Source organism: Natrix helvetica, assembly GCF_964273705.1.
Source record: "Natrix helvetica genome assembly, chromosome: 7".
Taxonomy (NCBI): Eukaryota; Metazoa; Chordata; class Lepidosauria; order Squamata; family Natricidae; genus Natrix; species Natrix helvetica.
Genome location: NC_138558.1, coordinates 52,596,480 through 52,617,927, shown reverse-complemented (window position 1 = coordinate 52,617,927; position 21,448 = coordinate 52,596,480). Strand labels below are relative to the sequence as shown.

General features: G+C 41.4%; 1 protein-coding gene across 2 annotated transcripts in view; it reads right to left on the bottom strand.

Moving 5' to 3' along the window:
- Positions 1 to 21,448, bottom strand: part of LDB2 (LIM domain binding 2) — a 149,574-nt gene that overhangs the window by 38,821 nt on the left and 89,305 nt on the right. For both annotated transcript variants that reach the window (XM_081959421.1, XM_081959422.1), the window contains exons 3-4: positions 19,105 to 19,277; positions 2,598 to 2,720 (exon numbers count right to left, since the gene is read on the bottom strand). In XM_081959421.1, the coding sequence (XP_081815547.1) occupies positions 2,598 to 2,720; positions 19,105 to 19,277 (296 nt within the window). The remainder of the gene's footprint in view (positions 1 to 2,597; positions 2,721 to 19,104; positions 19,278 to 21,448) is intronic.

Genomic DNA, 21,448 nt, shown 5'->3' with positions numbered 1-21,448 from the left:
GTTCTGATACTCAATTGCACTTAGAGCTCAGAAATGAATTTACTTCATATCCAATTATTCCTGGCAAGTGTTGATATACAGTACTTTTTGATTTATTTATATTGATTGAAATATTTATATAGCTATTTAAATACGCAGTTCCCAAAACAATTAAAGAAAAGACCCATAAGTCATTTCCATCCTTATAAAACAAAACTATCCAGTATACAAAGATAGAAGAATGGAATATCAGCTGTTATGTCTACAAACCAGTGACGTGCAGTCAGGTGAGGCAAGTGAGGCATAGCCTCGCCACTCTCATCATGAAAAAAAAAGTAAAAGGAAAAAGCTGAGCTAGTTGCTGCCTCACGGTGGATGACTCTGCTTAACCTCACTGGTGCTCTCCCTCCCCAAGTGTAGTGACTTCCTCCCCAGGCCCCCATTCATTTATCTCTCTCACACACACAGCTGGATAAAACTATATAAAAATCTAGCCCAGCTTCACTGATTACAAGTTTGAAAAGGCAACGTGGCTCCACCTGCAATCAAACTACACTTGGGGAGGGAGAGCACAAGCAAGCACTGAGACCACAGGAGGAGGCAGGAAGCCAGGCAAAGAGCCATGCTGTAGCACACACACTTCCCCCCAGCCTCTTTCTTTTGGAAGGCTCAAATTGGCTCCCCTCTCCTCTGCCTCTCCTCTCACCCCAGTCTGCCAGCAGGAGGTGAGTGGGTGGGCTTTATTGTGTTCCAGGCATTTCCCATGCAGACAGCAGGCTGCATTTGCAATGGTGGAGGTGTTTGGGAAAGGCAGCAGGGGAATGGGGGGGGGGGATGGCAGAGGAGCTGCTTTCAAGCCACTGGAAAAGATATCCAATCCAACTTTTCTGTGTGGGGGGGTTTGTTTGAGAGTGAGTGAGAGAGGGAAGGGGTAGGAGAGATAGTCCAATCAAACTTCTGTGTGTGTGTGTGTGTGTGTGTGTGTTTGAGAGAGGGGGAGGAAGGGAGAGAGGGAGGAAGGAGGGGAAGGAGAAGAAAAAGAAAAAGAAAGGAGGAGCAAAGGAGAAAAACAAATGCTGTCGCTTTAAATTGGAACTGAGCATGCCTGGCTGTGGAATTCTGGGAGTTGAAGTCCACAAGTCTAAAAATATTTGAAACCCAGCACTATGTCAGTGCCTCACCAGTCATAAACCTCACCGCACGTCACTGCTACAAACCACTATTAATTAAAAGCAGAACTAACTCTTCATGGCTGTTTAAAACTAAACCCCACTTACTTTCAGGACCAAGATGTGTAGAATTCAATATAATGCACAGAATATTCTGGTGTTCTATGAAATGTTTATTTTTGGGTCAGGTTCATCAACAAATGATTCTAGAATGTAAATATTTTAGAATAAGAAATTGTGAAATTCCAGATATGATCCACCTTGACTCAGATCATATCTGAAAGGCCAAATCAGTCATTTAGAGAAAGCAAAAAATTATTCTGGAAAACAGTGAAATATCCATGCCTGTAATGCAAAGTTCTGTGCCAAGTAGAGAAGATTACCATTTTAAAATAAATAAGTAAAAGTGGATTCAGTACTTTTTTTGTTCGAAGAGGATTCTGAAGATATCTGTCCACTGAAAATTCCTTGCTCTTCCATGTACTATTTAACAAATCTTGAAGGTGAACTTAAGAGCAGGATCTTGTAGCTGGCCTTCCTGGCTAACAAGTAACTTGTTCTAACATTCAGTAAGCCTGAATGTGTGAAAGTATGGCACTGAATGTGCCTCTAATTTTATTTCAAAAAGCAATGTATTAAATAAAATTTCAGAGATATCAACCAAATGCTCTAGTTCAGTGATGGCGAACCTTTTTTGGCTCGCGTGCCACAAGTGGGGGGAGCGCAGGGGGGTCGAGTGCAGGCGTGCTGCACCCATAATGCAACGTACGACCCCCCCAGTGCGCATGCGTGTAAAATGTGCGACCCCCCCCCCCATTTTTACATTTTTTTTGCCCTCCCCATGCTCCAGGGGCTTTATAGGAGCCTGGGGAGGGCGAAAAGAGCCTCCCCCGACCCCCCGGAAGTGACTTCTGGGTTGCTTGGAGGGTCGCTTTAAGCGCTCCGAAGGCATCAGGGAAGCCTCGGACGGTCCCTGAAGCCTTCGGAGTGCTTAAAACGACCCTCCGAGCAAACCGGAAGTGACTTCCGGGTTACTCGGAGGGTCGTTTTAAGCACTCCGAAGGCTTCAGGGACGGTCCCTGAAGCCTCCGGGGGGCGGGGGAGGCTCTTTTCGCCCTCCCCAGGCTTCTATAAAGCCTCTGGAGCCTGGGGAAGGTGAAAAATAGCTTTTAAAAAGGTGAACTCAGCTGGCCAGCGTGCGCATGCGTGCTGGCCAGCTGACAGGGCAGCGTCTCGCGTGCCCTGACAAATGGCTCCGCATGCCACTTGTGGCACGCCTGCCATAGGTTCGCCATCACGGCTCTAGTTCAACACATCACTGAACAATAACAAAGGCAAAATTCCTAAGATTTTCCCCTACAACCTAAGATACATGTACATTTTCTGGAACAACAAATTATGGCTTTGATGGTTTCCAAAAGTTTTAGAAAATTTGGGCTGAATACTTACATGCATGGCTAAAATACTGTGTGGGACAAGTTCTCTGTATTGTCTAATGGTAAAGTGCCATGTTTTTATTCTCATAAGGTCATCAAAGGTAAATTCCAAGATCAGATGTCCTTCTGTGCACACCTACAAGCATAAAATAAAGGGCGACAAGAAATGTAAATAAATTTACTAGAAAAATTTTGAAAACATTTTCAAATGTCAATAGATTTTGCCATTTGACTTCATTACGGAATTGTACCCATTCCTGAGCAAAGAATTAAGAGAAAGCTGTTAGATATTAACACTAGCTACTGTGGTTTCCACTCCGGTCCTCTGTTCCGGCGGAAACAGAGGTTCAATCTGATTGGTTAAAAGGTCTGACAGCTCCCTATAAAGGGAGAGCTGTCAGACCAAACAGTTGCTGGATTGTACATACTTGTCTGTTGAAATAAAGAGCTGTTGTTGCGTTAAGCCAGTGTCTGCCTTCTCATTGCCCTATCTAACAAAAGCAATTGATGGAAGTTGATCAAGCTGTAGATTTTATAGCAATGAGTACTAAAACCTTGTTTATCTCTTCTTTTTCTCTGAAATTGCTGTTGCTAGATAACAATACTAAGCCTGTTAGTCTGAGTGTGATCAGTAGTAGTACATTCAGGATAGCTGATTTTTGAAGTAGATGATGCATTTGCATCCATATAGGCATATGGTGTTGATAGGTATTGAAATACGAGTAATTATTCAACTGATTTCAATACAGACACATCTCACAAGTGTTAATGTTTACCCCATTTTATTTACTGTAGTTTTTTCTCTTTGCTTTTAAACTTTTTCTTTAGTTTTGTTCTGGGTTCCTCTAGTCAGCATACCATAGTTAAAACATGAAAGTTATCCATTAATAACATTAATTTAAATAAGGATGAACTTCCTCTGCTTCTACTGGGATGAGATACCATTTTCCCATTGAACATATTTAATGACAAATTTAAAAACTGGGTAATGCAACACCAGAAAGCGGGGGGGGGGGGACCTCAGCCCATTTAAAATTGCCATCCTTCAGTGCTCCAAACTGCTACGTCAATTTAAAAAGAGAGTGGTGTCTTCAACCAATGCTTCAGAGGTTCAAGCAGGACAATGGTTTTTTTTAAAAAATAAGCGAACAACTGGGCTGAGGACCATGTTTGCTTGAAAGAAAAATGTATAATGGCAAAAAAAGCATTGCAGAGTCAAAGGTTGAAAACCTCTGTTTTAATTATCCTTAGTCCTCTTTGTTTAAACTCCTTTAAGTAAACACTGAAGGACAGTAGCCTTGTTAGGCTGGAATTCTGGAATTGCAAGGGAATTAAAGCAAGCTATCTGTAACCTATCTCCTCTCTCCTCAAGAATATAAAGACTCTTGAAACATCTGCATTTCAAAAGGGACTCTACTGAAGGAGAGAGATTGCAGGACAAAAGAAAGCAGGATCTAAAGTTCCCAGGCAATTCAGTTAGGCTAAAGCAGTTAGAAACCCCTCCCCTCAGTCCAATGTTGAATGAGCCAATCAATAGGTGTGAAGTTGTGAGAAGCGCAGGCTGAGAAGGTGATAAGAAACTGTTCCCAGGCATCTCTTGCTGGAGGCTTCAAAGCTGAGCAAAACAGATGGCTCTCCCCGCCTTACATTCCCCAGAAGGTAAATCAGGAATGATACAGGTCATCATTCAGCCCGTCCTTAAACCAGCTCACTAGGACATGCTTCACAGTTCTGATGTGGTCACGGGCTTTTCGGTCTGCCAGGGGGTCCTCAAAATGACATCGGAGGGCCATCATGAAACGGTTGAAATTCTGCAACTTGGGGCATTGGCATTGTGGTGGGTCACCATCCAGCAGATGGTCGTCGCTTCCAGGGCTAGGGTGATGACTCAATCTCAGGTGCCCTGGGTTTGGAAATACGTCCCATATTCTTGCATATATGTGAGGACATGTGCCAGGAAAAACACCAACTGCTGAAGGTCACAGTCATACTTCACACTCAAGGTGGGGTGGGGGTTCCTTTTCAGTTGTGGAGCTCTGGGCTAACCGGGGACGTTTGCAAGAGGTGAATTTACTGGAATGGCTTCTGCTCCCCCCTGCCATCTGCCTGATCTGTGGATGTTGGATTCAAGGTGGCGGCTCTGGCTCCATTGGCTGCTGCTCCCATCTCACCTCCTCTCTGGTGACAGTTTAGTTCCCTGAAGGCCTCCATCACAAATTGTATGGCACGTCTTTTGAGCCGATCATCCCCGGCCGGTTCCTCGGTCAGTTGTTCCTGGTCTGACAGGGCTTCCAGCTCACGTTTCCAGACTGATTTCTGGCTGCTTCAGGTGAGGTTGACACCTTTGATTCTCCCATCCCAGCTGTCTTTCTTCCCCTCTCCAATTGACCATCTCGGCTTTGTGGAGTGTCCCAAAATAGCCTTGTTGTCTTTGATGGGGCACATGGAGTTTGCATCTTCCTGGGTGGGAGTAGAGGTTTCACCCCAACTTTCTCCCTCTCTTTACTCACCACTTTGCTCGGACATGGTGTGCAGGGTCCCCTCAGTAGAGCAAGTTGCTTCTCTGGATTGACCACTTTTGCAGATCCTGCTTTATGTACTTTTTCTCCTCTCCGTTCAAGAAAGTAAAGACTCTTGAAACATTAGCATTTCAAAAGGAACCTTTTATTAAAGGAGAGTGATTGCAGGACAAAAGAAAGCAGGCAACCAGGTAAAGAGACTCACTCTTCCCCGCCTCCAGCTCGGTGCCAAGCGGCGGGGATGCTTTGGGACAGCACCCTTCTAGCGCCCGCCGCCCTGCCAAAGTCTCCGTACCCGGTTGCCTGCTCTTCACCTGCAATTTCAGATTAAACAATGGGTAAGGGGAATCCTCAGGGGCTCCAAACAGTCAAGCTGGTGGCTACAATGTACCAAATCCTATGATTTTTACATATAGCACAAATGTACATTTAAAAAATGTAGAAAGTACACTTTATCAGCAGCCCTGATAAAGACTGTTACAACAGAGCTGACAACAGAAATACTTAAGAAGAGCCATTAAGATAAGGGGAATCAGACTAAAAATAACTCACCAAGGCAAAACTAGAACTCCCTTTTTCCTACCCCCTGACAGGATTAACTCTTAGGACAATAAAACACAAAAGCCCAGGAACAGGATTAAAAACCCAGAAAAAAACATGAAAACAAAACTTAGAAACACAACAAAACCCGTCAAGATGCAGAAGCTTCAAAGAGGAATTAAGCATAAAAGGCTCAGACTCCCAAACTGCTTGCAAGCCAGAAACACTCAAGCTTGGCCACTTTTTTCTTTTTGCCTTCCTACATTAAAAGAATTCCACTTTCTGGCAGCTGGCTTCTGCATCCATTTTTTTTCCAGCATTTGTAGTGTGTCCCAGCTGGAAATGAATTGGGAAAATTTCTTCCAACAGCACCCTATAAATGTACTTCTTAATATATATTTATGGGTTGCTAAATCCCTAAAATAATTATTGACAATTATTTGCTTATCTTGTTTACGATCAGTAGACAAGATCCCTTGAACTCCTTGGGATCACTATAATTTGTATGAAGAGCCATGCGGATAAAGGGGGAATTTCAGCAAGAATTGGGGTTTTGTGTGTGTGTTTATCTCATCAGTTTAGTCTATGTAGAACAAATTATGTTGGAAATGAATCACTATGCTAAATAATTAGATGATAGAAACTGGCTCTTTCTGGGAAACTGCTTTGCAGCTTAATGAATTTGGCACAGGAACACCCTCAAACTGAGCAAAAAAAAAAGTTCACATTCTTGGTCCTATCTTCTGTCTCTGATACTTATTCCTCTTAGAATTCTACAATTTTGAAGTTTGGAAATCTACTGAACTATTCTCTAGACAATCCCTTCCAAAAGCCAACTTTTGAAAATTTTCTACAACTCTCCATTTCAATTGCATTTGTCCTGGGACTGATTGATTAATATGGAAAAGGTGTGTGCATTTAGGACATTTCAATTTCTAAATCCTTTTTAGATTTAGGGCGTCCACCACATGAATGTACAAAGCACGCACATATATGTGGGCAGCGCACGCATGCGTACTTACCACATGCGATGCTCTACGATGCCTCCGTGATGCTCCAGCTGCTTTGCGACGCCTCTGCGATGCTCCATCTGCTTGGCAGAGCATTGCGCAGGTGCAGTACACTCTGTGCGCATAAGCCCCGAACAGCTCAAATACTGGTAAGGAGTGTGGGCAGACAGGTGGGCCCTCCGGAGCACCGTACCGGAACAGTACCCAGTGCTCTTGGCAGGCCCCGGTACACCAGTACCCGGGTGTACTGGTCGTAACCCACCACTGGTTGCTAATTTCTTTACTACTGGTTCGGGCGCATTCCTGGACATGCTTTTATGCATTTGCTGAAGAATTTGGATGAGTGGGTGGAGCCTCCTCCTGCTGCTACTACCAGCTCAGCTGATCCGGGCCAAACCGGCAGCAACCCACCACTGGTCTTACCAAAGCACTATAAAGTGGTATTAACACCTCAGATGATCATGATTCTATCCCTTTGTTAATGCACCTAGGACTGCATTGGCTTTTTTGGCAACTGCAGCACACTGCTGGCTGATTGTCCACTAAGACTCAAGATCCCTCTCACAGTTAGTACTATTGAGCCAAGTACTACCTATACCAGTGATGGCGAACCTTTTTTGGCTCACGTGCCGAAAGCGGGGGAGCACAGGGAGGTCATGCATGGGTGTACCACACCCATAAAGCTTTGCACACAACCCCAGCACGCATGCGCACACAACCAGCATTCTCCCCATTGTTGGTGTGCTTTTTTCACCCTCTCCAGGCTCCAGAGGCTTTATAGGAGCCTGGGGATGGCGAAAACAGCTCCCCCCCCCGGAGACCCTCCAGAGGCTTCAGGAGCTTCCCTGAAGCCTCCAGAGCGCGAAAAACCACAAAAACTGGGCAAACCAGAACTTTGGGAATAGACTTCCGGTTTGCTCATAGGGGCAGTTTTAGCCCTCTGGAGACTTCAGGGGCCTTGGAGGCCTTCCTGAAGGCTCCAGAGGGCAAAATATGACCCTATGAGCAAACCAGAAGTCACTTCCGGGTTGCTCATAGGGCTGGTTTTTGCCCTCTGGAATGCTCAGGGGCCTTCAGGAGGCTTTCCTGAATGCTCTGGAGTGCTAAAACCAGCCTTACGAGCAACCCGGAAGTACCTTCCTGAACTTCCGGTTTGCCCATAGGGCCGTTTATTTGCGCTCCGGAGGGCGAAAAATGGCCTCAAAGGGCTGAAATCAGTTGGCTAGCACGTGCATGTGCAGTGGCCAGCTGACAGGGCAATGCCTTGTGTGCCCTGACAAATGGCTCCGCATGCCACCTGTGGCACGTGTGCCATAGATTCGCCATCACGGACCTATACTAATCTGTATATTTGTTTTTCCTTGCCTAAATGTAGAACCTTACTTTTTTTCATTGTTGAATTTTATTTTGTTCTAGATCGGGTCCAATGTTCATATCTGTCAAGATCCTTCTTGTATCTTAAGCCTATCTTCTGGACTGTTGACTATTCCTGCCAGCTTGGTATCATCTGTAAATTTGATTAGTTCCCCATCTATCCCATCATCCAAATCTTTGATAAGGATATTTGAAGAGTACTGGGCCAAGACCAAGTCTTGGGGTAGCCCATTGCATACTTCCCTCCATGTAGATGCAGTTCAATTGAGGACTACACCTTGAGTGCAGATGGTTAGCCAGTTATGCATCCATCTGGTGGTGAGGCTATTTAACCCAATTTTTCCATCTTATCAAGTAGTAGGTTGTGATCTGCTTTAACAAATGCCTTTCTGAAGCCCAAGGCATGCTGTAAGATTGTGGACATGCTGTAAACATAATATGACCAGATTTCAGCCAAGCATTTAAGTCATTTAAAAGGTGAGATAAAATTCATTTGACAATACTTGTTCTTTTTTTATAAAGTTTTTTTTTATTTTTAAACAAACAAAAACATACATATAACAACAATACTTGTTCTTAACAAATTCATACTGAGTTGTGGTAAATATCACTTATTTGAAGTTCCCTGATCTTTCTTTTCCTCATTCTTCAGTGTGTCTGAGAGGTAAGACCTAGATATTCTGCCAGGCCAACAAATTCATTTAGTGGCCTAGAATGCAATTCATAGGGCCTGGGGCCAAAATAAATTAGCATGTTCCAGTCATTCTTAAACATCATCCCTACCTTTTGATTGCAGGTTCACCAATAAAATTTGAAGCTCCCCACACACACACACAACACAAGCCACAGTTTTGAAAGGGGCACTTGCTAACCTCACTACTGTAAGAAGTTAGCACGCACCCCCCTCCTAGAAGAAAGAAATATTCTGGGAAATATTAAAAAGGCAGAATATTATATTTCCCTGGATGAGAAAAGGAGAAACATGTTTTTAAATGCAAAGCAGCTCCCTGCCCGCTCCTTCAGGTCCACGGTGATTGGATTAAGACATGGCCCTCAGGACATGATAGGATTAGTCCTCTACCCATCTCACCACATGGCACCTGGGAAGATTACATCATCCAGCAAGGCTCAACCAAGCCTGGGATACAGGACAGCCTACAGAGTTGCCCCTGCATGGCCCCATGGGAGTCTGACAACCAATCAGAATACAAGCTCAAATTCAAAAGCCCAGAGAGGGCATAAAAGTCTCAGCATTTCTTCCCCTTTTCTACCAGGACTTCAAACCATGTGGTCCTGTCCACCATTAAAAACCACCTTTCCAAGCAGTCTCCATGTTTCCAGTGTCTTTCTTTCCACTTGGAACTGAGTATATAGTAACATCATGCATGGATACAGGGCTATGCCTTTACCCCATCTGGGACAGTCAGATCATATATCCTTGTTCTTGATACAGACCTCTTGTCATCAGAATCAGACCATCGATTAGAGAAATACAAGTGTTGCCAGTGGGTGCATCAGAGCAACTTCAAGATTACTTTAGGAGCACTGATTGGGCACTGAGGAGGACAATATTGATACTTAAACTTCAACAGTACTGTTTTATATATCAAAAGCTGCATTTATGTTGTCACTACCACCAGACAAGTACGGGTGTTCTCTAACAACAAGCCCTGGATAAATAGAGAAGTGTGTCTTTTATTAAGAGCTAGAAATGCTGCTTTCCATTCTGGTGATGTGCTATAGTATAGCGAGACAAGAGCTAAATTGAAAATGGTATCAGGGACGCTAAAGCTACCTACAGATGGAGCATTGAACATCTTTTTGATAACTCAGACTCTTGTCGGGTATGGCAAGGTCTGCGACAAATCATGGAGCAGAGCAATAACAATAGTTTGTCTAACAGTAGTGATTCTTTGGCTGAGCAGCTAAATCAATTTTTCAGCCATTTTGACGTGGAAACAGGAATGACCATCATTCCAACATCTACCATCGATAGACAACAATTTCTACTGCAGATCTCTGATGTGAGACACGCTTTCCAGAATGTTAACATTCGGAAGGCAGCTGGGCCTGATGGAATCATGGACGAGTTGTTAGGGACTGTGCTGCACAGTTAGCTGGAGTGTTCACAGATATTTTCAATCTATCCCTGTTGCAGCGCTCCATCCCTACCTGCCTGAAGACATCCATTATAGTGCCAGTCCCTAAGCAGATAGTAGTGGCATCTCTTAATGATTATAGACCAGTAGCTTTAATATCTGTTGTCATGAAATGTTGTGAGAGACTGGTGTTGAACCATATTAAGGCTAGTCTTCCATCTACTTTGGACCCGTACCAATTTGCATATAGGAGTAATAGATCAACTGATGATGCTACGTCTATTGTTGTCCATACTGTATTGAATCATTTGGAACAACAGGGAACATATGTAAGGTTGTTATTTGTGAATTATAGCTCTGCCTTCAATACCATTCTACTCAATAGGTTGTTTCTTAAAATATCCAATTTGGGTATAAATCAGAAGATTTGTTTGTGGATAAAGGATTTTCTGACAGATAGGCCACAGTCAGTAAGGATGGGATCTCACCATTCTACTCTGATACTAAGCACAAGAGCCCCCCCCCCGATTGTGTGCTAAGACCCTTTCTTTATTCTCTGTACACACGTGAGTGCACCCCATTGTATAACACCAACACAATTATTAAATTTGCGAATGACACGACAATGGTGGGGCTTATTAATCAGAACAATGAGTCTGCTTATAGAAAGGAAATACAAGGGCTGACAATGTGATGTAAAGAAAATAATCTTACACTTAATACCAAAAAAAACCCCTAAAGAACTTATAATTGACTTCAGGAGGAAGAGAGATGTACATTTACCATTGTACATAAATGACGAGGAGGTGGAGAGGGTTGGTAGTTTTAAATTTCTGGGCATTTATATCTCAGAGGACCTCTCATGGACTATGAATGCTAACATGCTTGCAAGGAAGGCACAGAAGAGGCTGTACTTCCTGAGAATGCTCAAGAAGATAAATCTATCCCAGCATCTACTTCTGTCCCACTATCGCAGCACCATTGAGAGTGTCCTGACATATGGCATTTTTTTTAAACAAAATGTTATTGGTTTTTAAAAAAATAAACAAGGAAAGGGGTGGTGGAATAGGTTACAAATTTTGGCAGTTACAGTATGCAGGAAGTGCCCCCCCCACCCGTTCTCATACTTTTCATTTATTAATACATTAGATTATTGCTAGTTAGTGGTATTTTGTCAGCATATAAACTTTTATCTTCAAATAATTTCAATCATTTTACATCAAACAGATTTTCTTGTTCATTTTTGTGATCTGAGTTTTCTTGATGTTGCCCCTTCTCCCCCCTCCAGCAGGGCTCCGGCACCTCCCGTGTCCTGTAGGTCCTGTGCAGTGTCATCAGATTTGTCTAAGAGGACTTTATTTTTTTCCATGAAGGCCTGAGCCTCTGTGGTTGTGTTGATTCTAACTCTCGTGTCCTCCCAGAATATTAGCATACCTTCTGGCATCAGCCATCGAAACCACACCCCTTTCTGGTATAATTTCTTCGCTAATAGCGAATAATTTTTTCTTTTATCTCTCACTTTCTTAGGGATCAAAATGGCTATTTCTCTATCTTGGTATTTTAATACTTGCCCCCTTTGTGCACTCAGAATCTCATCTCTTGTGGTCTTTCTGAGAAATTTAATATGTACCTCCCTTGGAACATTGTGTGTTCTGGCATATGCTGAGTTTACTCTATAAACCAGGTCCATGTCCCACCCCATCTGTTGTTTGTCTTTTTCAATGTATTCAGCCAATAGGTTTGTCATAATGTCCCTTAGATCTTCATCATCAGCCTCAACCACATTTTGAAATCTAAGGAAAAAGGACATTCTTTCAAATTCCGTTTTTATCTGGTGGTTCTCAAGCTCTTGGTTCCCTTTCTGCACTCCCCTCACCTTCCCCCTCATCTCAGCTGTCCCCTCCTCCAAAAGATCCAGTCTCTGTGAGTTGTTAATCGCCCGGTCTTGGTTCTCTCTAAGCTGCTCATTCATCTCCTTTAGTTGGTTTTTTAAATCCTCCTGCCCCTTTAAGAGTTGTTGGAACATCTGCTGAAAGTCCACCTCAGAAGGCTTGGGCTGAAGCAAAGAAGTTAAAGTCTGTTCTCTACTGGGGCTAGACGCTGAAGATGTTGGGGCGGAGACAGCAAATCCCGGCTTCCCCGGGGGTGGTCTTTTGGGTGGCATTGTAATAAGCAAAGAGATAACAATGTCAGTACAGAGAGGAAACAATTAGGGAGGAAAACCGCCAAGTGAGGTTACGAGGCAGGGAGTCCAAGCAGATAGGAACCTTTTCTGGATTCAGCTCCTGGCAACAAAGCAATAAAGTCCTTTGTTCCAAGCAGAGTAAAATGTAGCAAGAGATTTATCTGAGTGTCACGGAGACAAAGACAAGATGCCTGAAGCTTCTATGGGTGGAGTCAAGTTTCAGTGTCTGTGAAGACGACGGAAGTGTGCCATCTTGCCCTGCCAGCTCTGGGATCAAAAGGCAAAGACCAAAAGTTTTCAAAGTTTTCAGATCATCACCTCATTTACACAATTGCAGTCCAAAATCTGCCTTTGCTATGAGCGTGATTTCGTTGCATGGCTCCCCCCCTCCTCTGGGGGCAGAGAGCAAAACCGTTTAAAGCCGCTTGTCCAAGGGGGGGGGGAAATCCCCCTCCCTCCAATCACACTTCTCCAAATCCAGTTGAAAGTTAGTTCAAAAAATCTGGCAATTTTTTTTTCCTTCAGTCGAACAAGGGAACGGGGGGGAGTTTCCACCTTACCGCACAGCAGCTGCGTCCTTCAAATCTTGCTTTCTTCCAGCTGCCTCATCGCGAAGATGCCGCAGCGCCTCCCCTCTTGCCTCCTGGTGCCTAGGGCGATGCGGGGAGCCCTCCTGGCCGCCGCCGACACAAGGGATCCCCCGCTACGCTGCCCCCTCGGCAGGAGCTCCTCCACGGCATCCTGTGCCCCCCAGATCAGTGGGGGGCCCACCAGGAGTGCGCGGCACGAGCAAAGCTTGCCCGTCGCGATCCGCAGCCGGAACCGGAAGTTCCGTGACATATGGCATTTTTGTATGGTATGGGAGTAGCTCTGCAGCAGACAAAAAAGCTCTACAGAGAATCATTAAAACTGCCCAGAATATCACCCGGCTCCAGCTACCAGCCCTGGACGATATTTTCGCATCTCGCTGTTTGAGGAAGTTGCACAACATTCTCAGAGACTCTTCCCACCCTGCTTGCAATCTTCTGGCAGAAGATATAGAACAATTAAAACCCGGACCACACATCTTCTGAATATTTTTTTTTATCCTAGAACTATAATTGCACTCAACAATGAACTAAAGGGCCACCATCAGTGAGCTGTTGGACAGCATTAATTGGTCTGTTGTATGGATGCTTGAGTGGTTTAGGGGTGGGGAATTTTTGGAGGGTGGGGGGTGTTTGGGGATTGTCATGTATGTTGGGCCTTGTCTCTGGGTGTTATGTGAATTTCGTTGTATGGGTATACTGTATATATATGTACAATGACAATAAAGTAAATATAAATCTAAACCCAGATGGACATTTCTTCCAACAGAAGGCAAGGTTTTGATCACATGGTTATGGCCAACATTTTGATTTTTTTACCCTTTCATGTGGATACCCTGTGATGTGGGTAAATCAGAAATGCCCAGATTAAAGGATATGAAATTTGGTTAAAGGGACCATTGGAGAACAGCAGAGGGTGTTCTGCATGTTTCTACTGTTCTCTAGTGGCTGCTGGTGGTTTTGCAGCTCAGATCTGTTTGTAGTGGTTCTAGTGACTAGTCCTTGTTCAAATACTGATGGTTTGATGTAAATAGCCACCTCTTCCTAGTAAAACCAATGGTGGATCATACCCACTGAAATCCACCTCCATTAACACCAGAATTTGCATCTCGATTCTTGAACATCCTTCTTTAGGAAAAGCTGATCAACAGCAACCCCCATATTACAGCACACTTTAAAAAGACATTCCCCTTTCCAATTTGTAGAAAAACAAAACCAATCCTAAACTTACTTACTGGACCTGTGAGGAGGCTAAATTTTTTTGGAAAAAGATCAAAAATTGGCTGGAGGCAATAACGGGGGTTAAAATAGAATGGAAACCGGAAATTTTTTATTAGGAATAATGTCTGCGAAATACAAAAAAGAAATTCAGTATTTAATACTACATATAATTACGGCGGCAAGGATTGCTTTTGCCCAGAAATGGAAAAACAAACTAACTCCAAGTGAAGATGAAATAATAAGAAAGGTTATGGACTGTGCTGAAATGGACAAACTAACTAAAGAAATTCAGGGAAAAGAAGAATCGGAATTCTACCAGATATGGGATAAATGGGATAGGTGGATGGAGGAAAGAAACAAGAATCAATGAAGGAATGTAACAAAACTCAAAAATAATAGTTATGAGTAAAATAAGAAAGTTAAGAATGGTGAAACTCAAATGAAATACAATTGAATGGGAAATAATATAAGGTGAGCGCTATCGATTGATAATTGCTACCAGAAAGAACAGAAAGCTCCTGTTTGTATTGCACTGTGTAAATGTGTTGTACGTCTAAGTTTTGTGTGTGTGTATTTTATATGTTTGTTAATAAAATATTTTTTTAAAAATTTTTTTTAAAGAGACACAGAGAGATACAGAGGGGAGAGATAGAGAGGGAGACACAGAAAGAAAAATAAATAAAAATACTTTCTAATCAATTAAGGCAAAATCTTATTTGAAGCTCTCCTCCCTAGCTAGCTACCCCTGCCAGCTGCCTTCCCCATAAAATCCAAAATGAAAAAGGTCTCCAATTAAGAAAACATTTTCAATTGTGCTGAATTCACATTCCTGCACTGTGAGCTCTGACATTCTGTTTCTGTGGCAACCCAAATCAGCTGATTTGTTGGCATAGCAACAGAAAAGGTATAATCCTACCAGACTGTTTCTAATCAATGCCCCCAGTACAGAGGCTCTCTAGAGAATCAACAAGAAAGGGCTCATCAGCAGATCACGTGGTGGTACTAGAGTAGGCCGGGAGTGGAAAAAGAACATTTCTACAACTCACCAGTCCCTAGTTAACCCTTTCCTTTTCTTGCTAATTGCAAGAATTTTACAACTTGCACTAGATGGAAGGATAACCCTTTATTTTTCTTCTTTTTTAAATGGAATGGAATATGTATCTTGCAAAGTCATGAAATATTTTTTGACCTTCACTTTTATTACGGAGACCAAAAAACCTTTACCTGAGATATAGTTTGTATATGTACAAAATAAAGTATGTGTGGGTTTTCCTCTCTTTTTTTTTTTTTTAGTTCAGATAAAATTGGAAAACATAAATTGAACCTCAGGGTTGTACCCAAGATTGAGGAAAATGCTTCTGATTGCATAAGAAGGAAAAGTATATTTTAGCTGTATCTGGAGCATATTATTAACATTTTTATGAGTGCTGATGTCTATAAAGATATTTATATTAAGCTATAAGAATATACTGACAATCTATTTTTAACCAAATCCATTTCTCTGCACTGAAGTTATATTCCCATAGGTAAAATACAGTAAAAGAATAAGGCTCAAGTTATCTATGATCTAAAAAAGGAGGTCTCTAAAATGTTGTTCATATAGTAACATTGGAGACAATGCTAACAACTGCAAAGAATCCGGTATAAAAGACATACATTTTAAATTGAGTATCCTTGTTCATTTCATTGAACACCCTGCCAATGATCAGCCTGCCATATCCTTCAACATTCCAATTTTCATAATGGAAATGTCACAAAACAAACCTTCAGCATATTTTTTAAAACTTTACCATGTTTTCAAAAGCGCAATCTTTTTTCCAACTCCAAAACCCGATAATCTCCAGTTCTACTGTTAGGTTATCTGCATCAGTTCAGATATTTATTTCAAGATTGTGCTTGAGGAGAAAAAAACACACTCAAATGTTTCTTTGGATTTCTGTTCCTAGGGATCAGATGTGTTGAGCCTTTTTGGTGTGCCCCCCCCCCAAAAAATCGGAATTCACTTTAATGCAAACTGAAACAACTGTTGAATTTCCTTTCCTAAATTTTGTATAATCTTACATTACTATAAGTTCTTTCCCAGGCAGAATTTTTTAAATCAACCAATTTTCTAAACACTTTGGATTGGAACACATATTTTATATCCCAAAACTCTAATTTAGTTGGGCAGTACTTCCTGAAGAAAAATACATTAGGCATTGCAAAACAAATAGATGGTTATCTTTTTATGGATTAAGTAATTTTAGATCCCCTGAGAATACTGAAGGCAATATTGGAAGCACACATTTTAAAACAGCAAGAGATAATGAGACAAAATATACTCAGGCAACCCCATAATTTAGAAAATTATGACATTAACATCTCAGAAATCAAGAACGCTCTAAAAATTAAATGGCTCCAGCGGAAGTGGAGATTGTTCTAAAGAACTGAACAATTACTGCGAAGTCCTGTCCAAGCTATTTACACTTCACTGAAGCTGGATTTACAAAATAAAATATCATCTGTCCAGTTATGGATGAAGAGAGCTAAATACAATAGTAAATATTTCTAAGATACTTGAAGTCAAGCAATGTAGTGGTAATGCCTACCTTCTCTCTCTTAAGGTTTAAAAATTCAAATTAACACTCTTTTAAGCCAATTTGGTCTTTAATTTTGAGTTAAGTTGCGATTAAGAACACTAGACATAATAAAAACAATTCAGACCAGAAGCAAAATGATCCATTGCTAGGGAAGTGGTCTTTTGTAGGATGCTACCAATTATTAATGAATCAGATGGGTTAACTAATTATTATTTATTTGGTGACATAGCAGGGGATTACCAGCATGTAAAGAATCTCCTGGTGAATGGACAGTGGTATTGCGCTTAACAGTGCTGATGTAATTTGATGAAATATTACATTTCTCACCACCGCGACTTTGAACCACTGCCTCTGAGATGCTGGTGATCAAACATGAAATGGTTGCACTCTCCTTTGGCCAAATATATTGCATTTAAATAAACCTGAGTAGTAAACCAAGAAGATATCAATGAAGATACTCTTTTAGTTATAAAAATCCTGCCCAATTTATGAAACCACAAGAAAAGTACATAGCTGTCATAAGTAGCTGAGAATGTATCACTTGTATTTAGCTTTAATAAATAATTGAAAGTAGCATTTGCCAGGGTATAGGGGTAGGGGTAGGTAAGTAATATCATGCACATAATTATGCTACTGTGCAAACTATACAATTCACATCATTTGTGTGTGAAGCCATGTTGTGCCTGGCATCATTGTAGCTTTTACTGGTTATTGTTATTATAGACAGTGGCAATCACTTTCTCAAAAAGATAAAACTTATTGGGAATGTCACTGTGTTTATTTGGTTTGCCAGCTGTGCTTACATTCTGAGTTATACAGTAGAATGAACTGAACTTATCTCTAAGCTTCACTGCGCATCACACATACATCATTATTATTTCACTTTTCTTTTCTTTTGTATGTCTGCCAAGGCAGACAGGAACTCTGCCAAAATGTAATCATTTAGCTAGTAAGTTTTGTTTTTACTTTATTTACAATAAAATGTTTTTCTTAGAATATATCTCGGGTTTATTTTGCTTATTTAAGAAGTATGCTTCAAGGAAATGCCACGATTCATACCTCATTAATTTACAGGGCTCAATATACCCCTGACAGGGAAAACAAAACCTGTTGCATAAGGAAGATCTCCCAAAACTTTGAAATAATGGCCAACTATTTATCTTTAAAGGCAAAATTATAGAGGAAAGGATGGTAACCAGAGATATTACTGGATCACAACTTTTATCAGCTGGCTTTCGACTGGAATTCTAGTGATAGCTTTAACTTCTTTATCCAGAAGGCTTGACACCAAGATATTTGCAGTGTCTACAAGTCTCATTTTTGTAAGATGGAGGAACTGTGACAATAAAGCATTGCTTATCAACTATTTTTTTTTTGGAACAACCTACCTCTAGAAGATAGAATAAATGCTTTGGTAATTGATTTCCAGAAAGTATTAAATATAGTTGGGAAGTGATCCTTCACCAGTCAGTATATATATTATATATATACTGTATATTTTTTTAAAATAAAAAAATAATATTTTTTATTATTAATGCTACTTTTGATTTGATTTTGAAGTTATTTTGAGCTCTAGTGTTGTGAGGGCTGTAGAGTAAAAAATTAATTATTACCTTTTCTTTGTTTAGCATGAGTGTTTAATTAAAGTTGGGTTTTTTATGCTTTATGTCATTTTGTTCAGTTTTTAAGGAACTGGGGACTATAATGACTTGATGGCACTCAAATACAATGATGTTGTTGCTGTTGAGGATGATGGTGTCTGATCATTTGTCATGGCATCTGGGATTGTTGGAATCTGTCCAGCTCCCTCAATACCTAGGCACACAGAGTTTTTCCATTCCATTCAAGTGCATGTTCAAACATTCAGCATGAATTCTTCCCTAGCTTTACTTTCTCCAAATTAAGTAGCTCTTCTGGTGCTGCCAGACTATATTTTTGGCTATCATAATCTAACATAGTTCTTTTCCAGAATGTCTTCTGGATAGAGGATAGGGACAGATCTCCTCCAATTTAATACCATATATGAGATGTGCATGTTTGTGTTTGAGTAGTGCAAACTTGGTCTCTATACAACTGAGTCTTTGCATGATATGCCAAGCTCATGTTTAATGGAACAGTTGTATGACTGTCCCTTTGCTAAACAAATTGAAATATCCTTCTGGGCTTGTGTCCAGATCTGGCAGTCTCTTTTTCACACTCTTAAACTAAATATATTAAAATGAATAGTAGTTCTTTTCCCCAGTTTCTTGCTTATGACTAACAATCTAGTTATGTCCCTTAAAAAAGAATACTGAGATTTTAAAAACCAAGATATTCATCAACCATCAGGAGAAAACATTTGTTATACACTGAAAAGTATCTTGAACACCCATTATTTACATGTTTCACATCACCCTTTCCTATTACCTTTGTGAACATAGGTTTTCCATGTTGGCTGATCATGGTGCATTGATCACAATCCACTGTGATGGAGGAGCTGTGATAGGATTCTTTTGAGTGCTTGAGGATGTAATACAGGTCTGTCACTCCTCCTTCAAAGACAGTACTAAAATAACGAGGGATGAGGGTCCTTCCAATGGCTGTGGGGAAAATAAAAAGCACATGAGCTGCTAGAGAGAACATGTTAAACTTTTGACAGCTGTTAATTGACTAGACCACATGGACTTTATAACAAACCAATCCTAATTCCCAAAAACAGTAATAGAATAACAATTGGACATTTTATTCATTTAACAATCAGTTGCTAGGGAATTATAATTTAATTGTAACTTTTATTTCTGCACCATGGGTCTGCAGAGGTGGATTTCAAGAAAATTACAACTGCCGGGTCTATGCAATTGAAGCCCTGCATCTTGTCTTATGCACTGCAAATGACTATAGTTTTGTCCAGTTTTGTGACAACAATACCTGCCCCTCTGGATTCTCCTGAGGCACGTCTTTAAGTAAGACTTGCAAGGTGGAATATTCTTGCATAGGATTACAGCCAGCCATCAATGCCATTTTCATTTCTTCTCTGTTCTATTTCAGAAGGGTAGCATTGCAGCCCTTCTCTGCCTATTTTAAAGCAACGGGGCCCATCCTTCATTTTTCAGCTTTCTTTCCCCTTCTGCAATGTCACTGCGTTAATTTGTTTGCCAACTTGAGCTTAAATTCTGAGTTATACAGTAGAAAGAAATGTTTCTTATCTGACAATGATTTACTGTGCATGTTTCATAATACGTCATCACATTCTTTTACTTTCCTTCTGATCTTCTGTTTGCCTGCCGAAGGAGGTGGGCAACAATTGCTGTTGCCAAAATGTAAGGTTTTAGATAGTAAGACTTATTTTATTTCATATTAAAGTTTGTTTTCATTAGAACATGTTCTCGGGTTTTATTTTCTGCTTATTCAGAGATATGCTTCTTGGAAGGGCTGACGGTCCGCACCTCGTTAATTAGAAGGGGGGAAAACTCCCTCCCTCCTTCACATGCAAGGAGACTTATTGCCCACTATTCTGGATAGATAAAGGTGCTTTAGATATACAATGATCCAGTTAAATGATACATACAATATTATAAAATTATCAATGTATAAATAAGGTTATAGACTCCTGCTCTGTTTACTGAGGTTAACAAGAGTTTTAAAATTGTGATTTCCATGGTTTTAGAGACACTTTATGAATAAATCTTACTGCCTTATCAGATTTAGAATTATTCACAAGTAAGTGTGCATAAGGTTGCAAATTCCAAAGGGCCTCCGTGGGGTGGAGGGAGGTGGTTAGTTCTGTTATGTTAACCCCTACTTTATTTTCTTTTTAGGAAATAGTTGTCTTCTGATGAGAGGCAACTTGTCAGACCTGCAGCCATGTTCCTTTTGGATCTTTGGCCCGCCATACTTTCTATTATTCTACTATGCTGTTTCTATGGTGGGAAATTGGGAGGGGGGATAGTACAGAGTAAAATGCTATGTAGCTGGAGGAGATGCTGTAGCCTTAGCAAATGACTAGGAGGCTATAGTCCAGGGGTGGGTTTCAGCCAGTATACGCATACTGCTTTGTGAAATTTAGTGTGCCTTCCCATACCTGAGCTTCTGGAGGCCCCGTACTGGAACACTCCCTCCCCTGGCTTGCCCCCCTCTTGTTTGCTCCCCCCACCTGTCCACCCAGTCGCCGCTCGCTTGCTCACCCCAGCTGTCCGCACCAGTCTTGCTTTGCCCACTCACTTCCTTTGCCGGAACAGAGGATTGGGAGAAGCCCACATAGTGTGCACTCCCTTCTGTTTGACAGTCACCTTGTTTCCAATGGGGATGGGGAATGGGGATGGGGAAGAAATTCATGCATTTTTTCTCCCTTTGCATGGATTTTCCCCACCCCATTGGAAACCAGGCAGCTGTCAAAGAGAAGGGAGCGGCGCCACGTGGGCTTGTCCAACAGCTGAAGAAGGAACAGGAGGTGAGGATTAGGCTGCTGTGAGAAGCCCACATGGCACGTAGTATGTTTGCCTTTTGAGTGGAATATTATGAGACGCATCCAGAGAAACAAGTGGCACTTGTTTTTCTGGATGCACAAAAGGCATTTGATAATCTAAATTGGCAATATATGAAACAACAAATTAAGAATATGAACCTAGGAAATACATTTGAAAGATTAATAGAAACAATATATTCCACTCAAAAGGCAAACATACTATTAAATGGGGAAAACACAGAGCCTTTTGAGATAACGAAAGGAGTGAGACAGGGTTGCCCACTATCACCTCTGCTCTTCATCCTG